This window comes from Ylistrum balloti, unplaced genomic scaffold (assembly GCF_031769215.1).
Source record: "Ylistrum balloti isolate Yb309-2 unplaced genomic scaffold, AGI_CSIRO_Ybal_v1 Utg369958, whole genome shotgun sequence".
NCBI classification, from domain to species: Eukaryota; Metazoa; Mollusca; class Bivalvia; order Pectinida; family Pectinidae; genus Ylistrum; species Ylistrum balloti.
This window is the reverse complement of record NW_026782057.1, coordinates 462,615-475,501: the sequence shown is the minus strand read 5'-3', so window position 1 is coordinate 475,501 and position 12,887 is coordinate 462,615. Positions and strand designations below refer to the sequence as shown.

Here is a 12,887-nt window from a genome sequence, read left to right as displayed (position 1 = left end):
GACAGGAACAAAATCACATTCGTAGCGCCATGTGGGTACCCGGATTAGCAATCCAGAAAGTTAAAAAGGAATTTGACGTCAGCAAAAAGACTAAGGTACCCAGATTAGCAATCCAGAAAGTTAAAAAGGAATTTGACGTCAGCAAAAAGACTAAGGTACCCAGATAAGCAATCCAGAAAGTTAAAAAGGAATTTGACGTCAGCAAAAAGACTAAGGTACCCAGATTAGCAATCCAGAAAGTTAAAAAGAGGAATTTGATGTTAGCAAAAAGACTAAGAAACGAAACACAAAGGAAAAGAACAAAACGAAAGGACAAGTTGTCATCCCTGACATCAAACCTGTTAGAAACCATTCAGAGGATTAACCGTGGTCATGGCATTGCATTGCCATGAAACCTCACAAAGAAAACATCGTAGAATGCATTGTACAAAATCGGATGTAAGAACTGCGACGCATCATATATCAGAGAAACAGACCGGAGATCCGGGGTCAGACTCGATGAACATCCAAAAGACGCGGAATCCCAATAAGGCAAAAAATCACTAGATCAGAGCGAAAAAAAGTCCTAGATCAATAAGTCTCCACTTACAGACCATTCCACACAGCAAAATCATATCATTGACAATGATGGGGGCACACACTCTCGCACATCTATGACCAAGTGTTTAACAAAGCGTATCCGAATTGACTATAGTACAATGTTACCATCTGGTGTCTCGACACACCTTTTTGTTTCCTTAGTGTAAAAAGGATTACTAGGTACGTCAGTGCTAGGATGAAGATGACTGTGTAGTCATCGAAACATCACACTCTAATCTACTGCTGGTTGTCATTCACTTTAAGGGTAAGATTACCGAACAGTTCATTAGCATACTAACTAACTTAGCTTTGTCCCTCTCTTGGCTGATATGTTACTACTTTTATACATTTATTAAAACATTTGATAATTACCTTGTTAAGTCCTTAATGTTTTTTTAGATTACAACAAATGTTTTGACAATGCCCATCTTAAACATCATACAGAAATGCAAATCAAAAACACATACGGACATATGGATTAGAAATTCAATGAATTGTTCCAAATATCACGATTTCCGTGAAAGAGTCTCGAAAGCTGGCAATTAAACTTACAACACAAGTCATCGATTGGTGCTAATTGAAAGAGATTTAAAATCTAGTAATGATGTAATGTAACTTACCTGGTATGTACCTAGTTTTACCTGGTGTTGTCGTGACATAATGAGTCATATTAATTTGAAAAATCGTTGTGTTCTTAAAATAAAGTTTGCGAATTTAATCTCAATCAAAAGATTACATTACTATGTGGATTATGTGAGCTACCTTTAGTCTCGAAATTAACTGTCAATGAAAATATAATATATATATATGGAAAATCCCGAAATTTGAACACCACGAAAATACATAATTTCACGGTTGTTGAGGTTTTATTTTGCTAATCAGTATATATAATCTTAAATTTAATTTGATAGGTGTTATTCACAATTCTTGTAAGGAAGGCGCGGTAAGTATTTGTAAGCAACAGTAACAAAAACGCAGAGGTAGAAAGTATTGCACATTTTTATTTAACATCACAGATATATAAGCATGATATTCATTTTATACCAGTTTAAATATCAATAATTTTTTGCTAGTGATCGTTGCTAGGGCTGGAAGTGAAAATCATTCAGATCAACTTGGTTAAATCGTATGTTAAGCAGTTAAACAATGCGGTTTTTATTATTTAATATTTACTTGTATGAATTAACGTTTCATTAATATTCAACTGTATATAATTTTGTGAAATAAGTCGAGGATGTCGTGTAGTTAAATCCAGTCTATTTTTAATATCGTCCAACAACTCATCTGGAATAATTGAAAACGTTTGACAATAAACCAATATCCGACTGGGTCGTTCTACACGATCTAGGTTTAGACTATACCAGAATTAACCAGCAGCAAGTTTCTATCACGTTTTTTCGTAAAACAGTCCTTTCAAATTAAAGAATGCTTTCTTAAAGTTGTACATTATAAACTGAGATTCCCAAGGATTGGACAACGTGTGGGGATCCAACTCGACTGACAGAGTTGTAGCAAGTATAATAGATTTGGAAGACCAATCTAATGATTAAGACTGGTCTATGTGTAAGAATTAATATCATTGTACAAGTCTATCGTATTTGTATAAAAAGACACTGTTGATTTGGAATTACTCGCGATGCTTGGTAGAACGCTATTCATGTTACAAAATTCTTTGATAAGTTTCCTTTTCAATTTCACATTAATGTCAGCATAAATTTAGCAGTCTTGCTTCTTGCTAATTGGGATGACATTGGAATTTTTTTTTACCAAAAATCATGATGAAAAAATTACATGGAGCCAGAACCAGTGATCTCTCTTCACGTGTTCTAATTGTCGAGATTTTAGCTGATTTTGATATGGAGTTGTTAAAACAATTAATAACTTATTAATACATTATTTTTATCATAAAGCATCATCGTACTATGTGTAACATAAAATTGTTCATAGGTACTTAACATATTGACATATTTTCACAAATTTTCGTAGATATCACACAACAATACACATACCTGTGATTCTCGCATTGTCTTATTTTTGCGTTTTATTTTTTGTTGTTTGCCTTAAGCCGAGGAAAATCGCAAGGCTCCACACAACGAATATCTCATGTTACAGAGTAAGACAACCGTGAGTATTATGCATGGATATGAAATCTCTGATATTTTGTTCAAGGAAGTAAAGATGATGTATATCTAGCATTACCTCTTGTAATAATTAGTAATGAGCTCTGTCCAGCACTGTGGTAGGTGTGCGAAATGGTTATCCTGTTGGTTCAAATAATGTTATGATAAAGAGCATATTCTGATTGTCTCTGCTAAATTGCATTTGGTCATAATGATTCAGAACATCTCGGAACCGACGCATGCTCCATCAAAAAACAATTGTGGCATTTGGCTGACAAGTCCAAATTACTGAATGAGATGTGTGTCTCCCCAAACGAAACAAAGAATCATTAAAGAGAAAATATGTATCTAACGGCAATAGGCTGAGGTCTTTGTCAATCGATGTTCCGAAAGATTGAAATGGGTCCTCATTCGTCTTCCTGGGTTGTCGTGACTGTGTTAACACCTCATTGGTGAAATTTTAAACTTGTTCACTCTCACAAAGGGTTTCGTCTATCATCTTTTCATATCCAGCCTTTGGTGGTTTGTTGGGACAAAGGAGCGTGTATCTCTCTAAGATAACGTATACTAACACCACAAGACCCTAAAAGTAAAACATGGTAGCAATGATAAAAAAATGTATTCATCATTAAGTAAAATTGATTAGCTGTACATTCAGGTAAATAAATATATATGTAATGTAATAAAACAAAGAAAAAGATATAATTTTCAAAGAAAAAAAAACCCCAAACGTTTCAAGGACAAAACCCCCCGCGTAACTTATGCCATAGCTGGTACAACTCGGCGGTCATTCGGATGACAAGACCTTAACATGTAGATATTATGTCATTTACCATGCCGCCATCGTTCTTTTCATGCAATGGAGTTGTTGTGAACTTTTATTTCTGGAACATGTTCTATTTTACTCGTTGTTTGAACAACAACGAGAACAAAGGACAACACAACAGGAACATTGTTAAAGGACAACCGAACCACGTTGTTATCAATATCGCGAAAAGATATATGACGGAGAACGAATTGAAGCGGCAAGAGAAATCCTTGTGGCTATACAACAGTAAACTTATATGGATTGAAAGTAATTTTTAAAACTTTCATGGTTCTAGTTTAGCATTTAGGGCTTGATGCTAAATGAGGATGTAGCAACTGGCATTTCCTAACGCCATGGAAGTTTTAAAAAGTGACTTTTAATCTATATATTTCTACTTTTCACCTTATTGGGTTTTTTTTTATTATTTCAATAAATGATGTTTTTGAGCAAAAAATCTGATATAGAGAAAAATCAGCACAGAAAGAACAGCTTTCAAAGCTCGAGGTCAGTCGTGGATGTCAGCACAGCACACCATAACAAGATATATAGTCCTTTTTGAAAAAAATATGCACATTTTTGCAGTATTTCTTTTGAATATTTTGTACTTTCTCATTGTCGGAGAACCATTAAAGATAAACATATACACCGTTAGATTAAACCCCGATCGTCAATATCTTTTTCATTGCTCAGTTTCACGTTGTGGCTCCGCCAGCAGGCTGGAACTGGTTCGGATGTGTGTCTAACAACAACGATCTGAAGTGAAAGCTACATCCATGGAACACGTTACTTGTTAGAACTCCAGTCCAACTATTGTAAATTGTCACACAGTATATCATCATTTCAACTTATTTCAACCTCACCGAATCTATCCTTGACTATACATACACAATTGAGGGATCCCAATAGTGCGATATCCCTAATGATCTATGTTTAATGACAGAAGTGATGATATTTCGTTGTTTACGCAATAAACGCAGGAAGTTTTTTTAAACTTCATGTACTTTTTAAAAAAAATTTAATTTGAAAAATAAATTTGTCGTGCATTATTTTGACGTTATTTCTCGGTGATGCGAGGACGTGTCAGTAGGGGGATTCCGCTAAAAAAGGGAGTCCGAATCGCTACGCACATATTATACTTCAGCTTTCACAGCCTTAATGAAAGTCGTATTTTTCCTGGTGTGCTTCATATGGTGAGTGGCATCGCAAATGTAACTATAAACCGATGAGATACCAAGTAAGATAGCATGAACGTGGGCGTGGGAAGACAAATCAAATCGAACAGACTATTAGTTGGGAGAAACAGCACAAATCACACTGCTAATCATCAAGGAACCAACACTACAAACAAAATCAATATAAAAGACTATAGGTACTCTCGTATATGCCGCAGACAGCATTGGGTTGCTGAAGGATCCAGTGGTGAATAAAAATGATACAGATCTAATTTTACTCACGGCAAATATAAACAGCCCTCCGCATGCTGTGCAAGACCAAGGGAACTCGAACTCCTGTACCAACGCACCGGCTGTCATCGGACCGATAAAAGCTCTAGAAATATCAAAACGGAAGAAAGATATGTTTCATCAAATGAAATATAAATACATTTTTTATCAGTTGCAAAATCAGTTTCGAGCCCGAGTGGTATATACATGCAATTGGTTTCGTTGCCGGACAGAATACTATACATCATATACACAATGCTTTTTCCATTTTCACATTTGAATTTGTTTGGTTGTTTAACAGGTTTTCGTTTCCTTGACTCGTGTTCGGGTATCGTCTCACTGACGAACGTCAGTGTTCTGGCGACGTGTTCACATATGAGCGATAAAGCTTGAGTTTTATCATTGAAGAAATACAATTTTTAACTTACCCCAGAGACCAGCATGAATTATAGAGACCTGATATTAATCCATGAGTTTCAAAATCATCCTCCATTCCAAGTTGTCTGAAAGGCGGCAACATATTGTAATAGTTAGGTCGCAAGACAATAAGATAATTGCTTTCTTGACTATTTTGAAAAAAAAATGGTTTAATATTACGTCGAATTTCAGACTGGCTGTTCTACATTTCTTTGTAATACGTGAACACAATTTCCGCATGCTTTTGAAAAACAAAATCAATCATAAAGTCATTGGGTTAACTCTGACAATTGCCTTGTCAAGTTTTTGAGAAAAAAATTGTGACAGTCCGCAACATTGATGTCTTTATAGTTCAGCGGAGTTTGTGTTTGCTATTTTATCAGTCTTTATAATTAACAACTGACGCTTTTTCGTATATTTTGATTTTAGGACATAAATATGTGTATGACTTACTTAACAGCTCCCTCAAACAAAGCATTGTAAGTGGGGATAATAGCCGCTCCACACAGAACACCCAAGAGCACGAGGGCCAGTACCTGAGCCCACACCTCACTGCAACACACAAGCAACTCTTGAATGTTTAAATTATTTACAGTAGCTATGTTGGAAAAAACTGAAATTAACAAGTGAAATTTATCGTTGCATCGTTTCATATATTTCAGACGATCAAACTCCGATCGTCTTGGTGAAAGACAATACGTAAATTTAACTTCTAACAGCATTTCATTTTCAAAAGACAAATATCATCCATTTATGTATGTATCTTAAAAGTTAAATTGCAATTAAAGTGCGAGGCATGGTTTGATGTGAGGAATACAACTTGTCATCTTATGATACAGTACTATTATGTACATATTCATCACCACTTACAATGGGTAGAATGTCATGAATGGCGCAGGCCCCAGCAACATGTATCCAAAACCAGTCGATATGTTCCCAAATATTAACAGACCTTTTATTACTCCCTGTAAGTAACCAAATGAAATTTAATATACTTTATCTGCTTTGTTTCATTTGCTGATCATTGGTCATAATGGAACGCTTTTGTGGGCGAATACAATTGAGAACGTTACTTATAGGTAGATATGTACTCAACCTACAAAACAGCTGTCTTGTATATCTGAATTCAATGGTAATTAGTTTGTTGTTGATTGTTTAAAAAATAGAATCCTAGTCTAGTAGATAAAAACTCGTGGGATAATTTATAATTTACAGGAGGTTATCTCGACATGTCAGGGATCATTTGCTACTGCCTCTTGGAAGAGAATAGATGGCAATTTCCATTTCACTCTGTTTGATCTCCATTGAAACATTAGTATTTTTCATATCTTGAACTTCTTTAACATTGATACTTATTCAAATAAGTTTCGAAAACAAATGTCAAGATTTTCGTTGATTTTATTCAATATTAAAATGTAACTGACCTTCGTGTCTCCAATCCAGCCCCAAACCGGAGCCCCGAGGGCGTAAGTGGCGGAATTGATGAGGAACATGATCCCTATCAGTATTGTAGACAGATTCAGCTACAAATTAAGACAACACTTACTGTACCGAAATGCAGCCCTGTCTTTCCCCCAAAGAAACGTAACAAATATATATTATGTAGTTTAAAGAATTCATTGTAATCGTCTAAACAGGATGTTTTACAGCTTATCTATTTTACTGAGTATTTAATAGCATTTAATCGTAAACTTATTTAATATCAAACCGATTCTTAGAAGATCATCAAATTTTAAGTTATTTTTGTGATAGATTCCTGAAACATATTAATGATATTTACTGATGTTTTCAGCCGGAATATAACGTGTATATTGCATTGCAGATATTAGAATGTATATGTACAGTGTCAACACTGGGTTAGTGAAATCTGATAGCATATGCGAAAAGTTGTTCTTGAGATCACGGGAAATAGGTAAGGACAAAATATCTGTGCTATTGGATGATGATTTACATTTCCAAGTAAAAATCCTTGTTTGATTTATCAAATGCTGGTGTTATTTTTATTTCTTGTCAACCGATATCGCACTAGATACACTGTTTCCCTTGAGTTTACATTAAGTCCTGGTGATCATATAAAATTTATTTCAATATAACATTTATCATACAAAATTATCAATGTTTGGACTGACCTCATTCAGTCGCTCAGCTAACACTGGTTCCAGGAATCCTATTCCAAACGTACCACAGACAGTGACAAAACAGATAATAACACACAGTGGGCTCCTGAGCAGGTAAAATATTGACTTCGATAACGTTTGCTTCTTGTCTGAAAAAAAATGTAAAACACAATGAACTACATTCTTCGAGTACTATGCCGAACTCATATACATGAAGTGTGTGTTTGTGTATATGAGGGTGTGTGTGTATGTGTGAGAGGGTGGGTGGGTGTGTGTATGTGTGAGAGGGTGGGTGGGTGTATGTATGTGTGTGTGTCTGTGTGTGTGTTGGTGGGGGGCTTACAACAGTGATTCGTAGAAGTTAAAATATCTTATTTCACAATCGATGCAAAATGAAATTCATATCTTGTAAAGGGCAATTATTTACCCTTGTGTGACTATATGTCACTATTGTCAGATTGTGTTGCTCTATGAAACGTTCGTTAGTAGGTGTTGGGTAGAACGCCACTATTGTCTTTCATTTTATGTGCTTGGTATATTTACTTATAACGTAATAATTATAACATTATATTATCGTTATTATCAACAGTAATATGACCTGTTATAGCACGAATTATCCCAAATAGTGTGGTAAACAGTCCTGAGTGTGATAAAATATAAACGAACACAAGGATTTCATTTTTTTTGTTACTAGGAACATAATATTGACAAAAAATAAGTCATAATCTAGCAGCTTGCACCTTCTTACCTTCAATTATTGGCATAACAAGAGGACAAAGCATTCCACAGAATATCAAAACTCCTCCCAGAATAAAAAACGGCATACCGAAACCGCCAAACTACGGCACAAATACAAAGAACAAGAAAACGATTAGAACAGTATGGGAAAGTAAGATTGTAATGGATAGAAACATATCTATTTATCCCGAATTGTTTGATTTTCAAGTTTTAGTCAGTGAGTTTAACAAATGTCTTCAAGTACGAAAAAAAATGAAATATAATACACACCACGTATAAAGCACTGCCAATTGCTGGACCCACCATCATACCTACTCCACTGAATGTCTCTAAAATTCCCTGCAGAAATTGAGTTCAGAAATACAAACATTATGAATATGAGATGAAGTGGAAATGGATTAATTAAACCTCTCTATATCAAATACTTTTTGAAGCAGATGAACAATATTAGATTTGGTACGAAATGTATCTTTCCTAAAAATCTCTAGATATACAATGTAGCAAACGAGGTGGAAACGAATTTTTAATATGAACCTTTTTGTCACGTGATTTGTTATTATACTGTGATGACGTAACAGGTTAAACTTACTATGACAGTGGATACATGTTTTGGATAGGCATGAGATATAATTGCGAAGCTAGCTGTAATGTAGGCGGACGCTCCAAGGGCCTCTATACTACGAGTCAGGAAACAAAGTACTACGAAGGTGGTTTCGTCAGGCACAGCATCCAGAAATCTTAAATCACCAAATAATCAGCAACTTAAAAAGCAGCATAAGATCAGAAAGTGAAAGTAGAATTACAGTTACCTCCCCTTCCTTATGTATTTCATAGAATGACATACATAATATAAGATCAGATTCAAAATGGCTAGAAAAATGCACGAATTGGGGTAGAGATTTATTATTTCTTTGGGCAAGCGAACTAGCAGTTAAAACGATGATTGCTCAATCATTCATGAATCTGATTAATTTTATTAATTTTCCCCGGCAAGTTCCCTAAGGTCTCAAGTATTCAGCGTATAGAGGGTATTTAATGGTTTTCCTTTTAACAACATTATATATTTCACGAGTATGACAGAATTTCCTATGTTTCGCACTAGTGGAAAAATGCGGTTCATACGAGTCATGCAAAATAACACCATTTTAAATAGGTTTTCCTACTTGATATTCTACTATTTCATGTGTTTATCTGGTTAGAATCGTATTCAAAACTTGCGCAAAATACCAAGTAAATGAGCATACTAAATGTACACGGGGCAAAGATGGAATTCTCACTTCTTTCGCTTCCGAACAAGATATATACTCGTTGAATATTCAATACAATGACTAGGAAGTACTGATTGGTCAAGGTTACAAAAGTTATATCATCACTGGTGATGTAATCACGTGAACGATAAATATCATTATCTTCTGTTTAATTGATAATTTCCTAAATTTCACCAGCGAATATGTATAAAAAAAAATAGCATGTATACAGTATACATATACAACCATGACAAAAAACGAATAACTTAATCACTGATAATCGCAATTTACGTCCTCAATGTTAATTATTGTCAATTCATATTTACCTGCTGGTATAACATTTCATTTTAAACTGACTCCAGTACTAACCCGAATAGAATGGTACACACGCCACACACAAAAATACCGGAAACAAACATGAACTTGGAGCCAATCTTCGTTATCTACAATGATGCGGTAATGATGACATATGTAGAATCATACTGTTTAATTATCCAGCAGATATTTGTGAAACGTTGACAATTATTCTATATCAAAGGAAAATAGCAATAAAAGGTCATGGCGACACCGCTGCATACAAATTATAATGAAAGACATGTTCACACTTCAAAATTGTCAACCATCATGAAATTATTACTGTAAAGTCAGTAATTTTTATGCTTGAAACTTTGTTTCCTTGTTAAACGAATGAACTCTATTTTAACGAATCAAAATTTCGCGATGTGTATGTCTAATTAAATTTAATCAAATAAACACATGTGAACCATTACTTCACGGAATAAATTTTCGCGGTTACGTTAATGTATCGCGAAATACCGAAAACATCACCCTCGCGAAAATAACCGGCTATACGGTATACCCTTTGAAGGAAAGCATAATGATGGACTTCTTTTCATTCAATTAAGGTAATTATGAATCTGATTTTCGTAAGTTAAAATTGGGGATATAGCAAATAAATAAATAAAAAGCATGTGATTACAGATCTTGCTTTTAATACATACGAAATTTCCATAGATTGGTGCTGTTAGAAATATTGTAAACTCAAAGGATCCGAAGACTAAACCAATCACAGTCTGCGTTACATCTTTGTCTTCGGCCTGGAAATGATGAAACGAGGCTTATATTCATTTGTATGTGGTTTATGATATCTGTTCAACAGACATTAATATCTTAAAATAAAACAAATACGTCTGTCCGAAAAGACGGACAAGATAAATAAGAACGTCATTAAAATTGTATATCCGTGTGTGATTCAAGTAAAGAAACTTTACCCGGTTTTAAAATTAAGCACGAGGATTTGCCAAGATGTAGTTTTCAGAATAAGGCATTCATAAACAGTCTTTTGAATAATCTAACAAACTGAAGTTGTAAAGTGCTGGAGAATATTTTGTCAAACATACAATAGTCTGGATATTGTGACAGGTCAACAGTATATATTCAATGAAATGTATGTAAAGTTAAATTTCAGGGCACTAGAAAATATGTTCACTGGTATTTGGTAAAATCAGAACTAGCAGCGAGGTTAGATAATTCCACGCGACAGAATATCATTAATACCACTTTTCTAATAAAATTCTGATACGAACTCGGATTATATTACCTAACATTTTCTTTTAACCAAAGAAGAATTAATACTCTCGAAAAGTGTATTCTTTGCTACCAATGACGTTAAACAACGTTTAACTGAACAAAGGCTTACCTCTTTTGGGTAAAATGGAGAAAGAAGAGAAAAGCATGCCATAGCACAAAAGTTCACCATTCCCAATGAAAGCAATAAAATTTTCTTTGACCTTGGCGCTTGAAAGAATGCAAAATCACTCTCGGAATCTTCAGTTGGATCAACTGTTGTCTCTATACTAGCCTCCGCAAAATTTACAGGGTCAAAGGTTTTAGATTTCGCGTTTCCATTTTGATGTTTGTTTTCAATTTTTTCACTTTCAGTCGGTTCATGAGGTTTCTTGAGCAGATGTTCCCTTTCAGTGTCCATGGCGAACTGCAGGTCAGAAATGATTTAAAACCTTAAAGAGAGCGAAAAAGAGAGAGATCCACCACCGAAAAAAGTTTTAATTTCTCTTAATAATATAAATGTACCTTTATTACATCAGTATGTTGACTAGTAGTGTATCGATTATGTTAATAACATTACAATAATAAAAATGGATGATGGGAGCACTTTCAGCAAATTTATGCGAAACAAATATTGGATAATATTCTCAAACAATTTTTGGTGCAAAAAATATAGAATATAAAACCATATTTGTCTGCAGCCGTGGCCATACAACCACCAAACCAAAATGAAAGAATCCTTTGTAGCTACTAGAGTGCTTGTCAATTTTAGTCGTTTACACATTCGTAAAACAGCTTGAATATTAGGGATAGGAAAAGGTATCAAAATTTTAAACAGTAAAGGGTTATGTGGTATTTATAAATGCGGTAAAAGCGCTGATATCTTATAAATTTAAATCACCTGAATTTTTAGTTTAAATATAATAGATATAATTCTAAACATTTCAAGCCTCACTTCAAATTAGCCTTAAAATGGGGATGTTAAAAGAAATGAAAATGGCTTGGCTTTTCATCCTCCTTTTCTCACTGGTTCTAGTTATATTCCGATTAGAAACATAACTATTATACATACATGCTTGTATAGCAAGTCCGTGATATCAGAACAGAAAGAATATGTAACGATGCAACTTTTACTACTATAGTGAATTATATACTTGTGGTAAAACACAATGTACTAATTTAGCGTTTCAAACCACTACAATTGTATTTGTGTGTGTTTTTAATTGAATTTTCACTTATGCATGATAGATATTTTTGTTCAATATATATTATATAGGAACATGGTAGACATGCATTTTTGCGATATGGTTGATAATAAGTGCACTGATCTATAAATAGTTGCACATGATATTCTTGTGTTTAAAAAAGCATCACATGTTTGTTTCATGTGACATTAGTCATCCGGAATACCTTTGCATTTTTCATAAATAAGATCAATTGCACAAATATGATTTTGTTTTTCAAAACGCTTCCTTGCAATATCACAGTGGAAATACGAATAGTTTCTCGAAATATCTAAGTTTGTAGCCGTCTGAAATATAAAAATGATACTCACGTGATCAGCTCCAGATGGTCGATGCTTACACTTAAAGCTATTTAAATCGCATTTGCACATATACTAAGCGTTAGTAAACAAGTTACACCCACATTAGTCCTTTTGAATATCATGATTTATCGGGAAAAATAACAAAAAATCACTCATATAATCCCAATAATTTCTGTTCCATGAAACACATGATCTGGCATCATCCTAATGACTGTTGACCAATCCTCATCCATTCATCACGGATCACGTTTTGTTTGTTATGCACCCTGACCCTTTATCTTTGTATCTACAGAATTTATCTCTTTAC

At 34.3% G+C, this 12,887-nt stretch overlaps 1 protein-coding gene across 1 annotated transcript; it reads right to left on the bottom strand.

Moving 5' to 3' along the window:
• Positions 1–3,159: 3,159 nt before the first annotated feature.
• On the bottom strand, positions 3,160–11,284 carry LOC132547531 (MFS-type transporter SLC18B1-like). Its single transcript, XM_060211292.1, has 13 exons — positions 11,168–11,284; positions 10,470–10,565; positions 9,838–9,911; positions 8,811–8,958; positions 8,492–8,560; positions 8,232–8,322; positions 7,496–7,632; positions 6,791–6,889; positions 6,237–6,331; positions 5,820–5,918; positions 5,378–5,452; positions 4,962–5,055; positions 3,160–3,282 (listed from the first exon to the last, which is right to left on the bottom strand). Exons 1-13 carry the CDS (start codon positions 11,225–11,227, stop codon positions 3,160–3,162), a joined length of 1,260 nt encoding a protein of 419 aa, XP_060067275.1. The 5' UTR covers positions 11,228–11,284.
• Positions 11,285–12,887: the final 1,603 nt, after the last annotated feature.

Excerpts from the sequence above, each read along its gene's own strand:
- LOC132547531 (XM_060211292.1), bottom strand. The coding sequence starts at position 11,227 with ATGGTGAACTTTTGTGCTATGGCATGCTTTTCTCTTCTTTCTCCATTT. Across the intron at positions 8,959-9,837 it reads GTGTGTACCATTCTATTCGG|ATTTCTGGATGCTGTGCCTG; the intron begins GTTAGTACTGGA and ends TGGTGATTTAAG. Across the intron at positions 5,453-5,819 it reads TTGTTTGAGGGAGCTGTTAA|ACAACTTGGAATGGAGGATG; the intron begins GTAAGTCATACA and ends GCCGCCTTTCAG.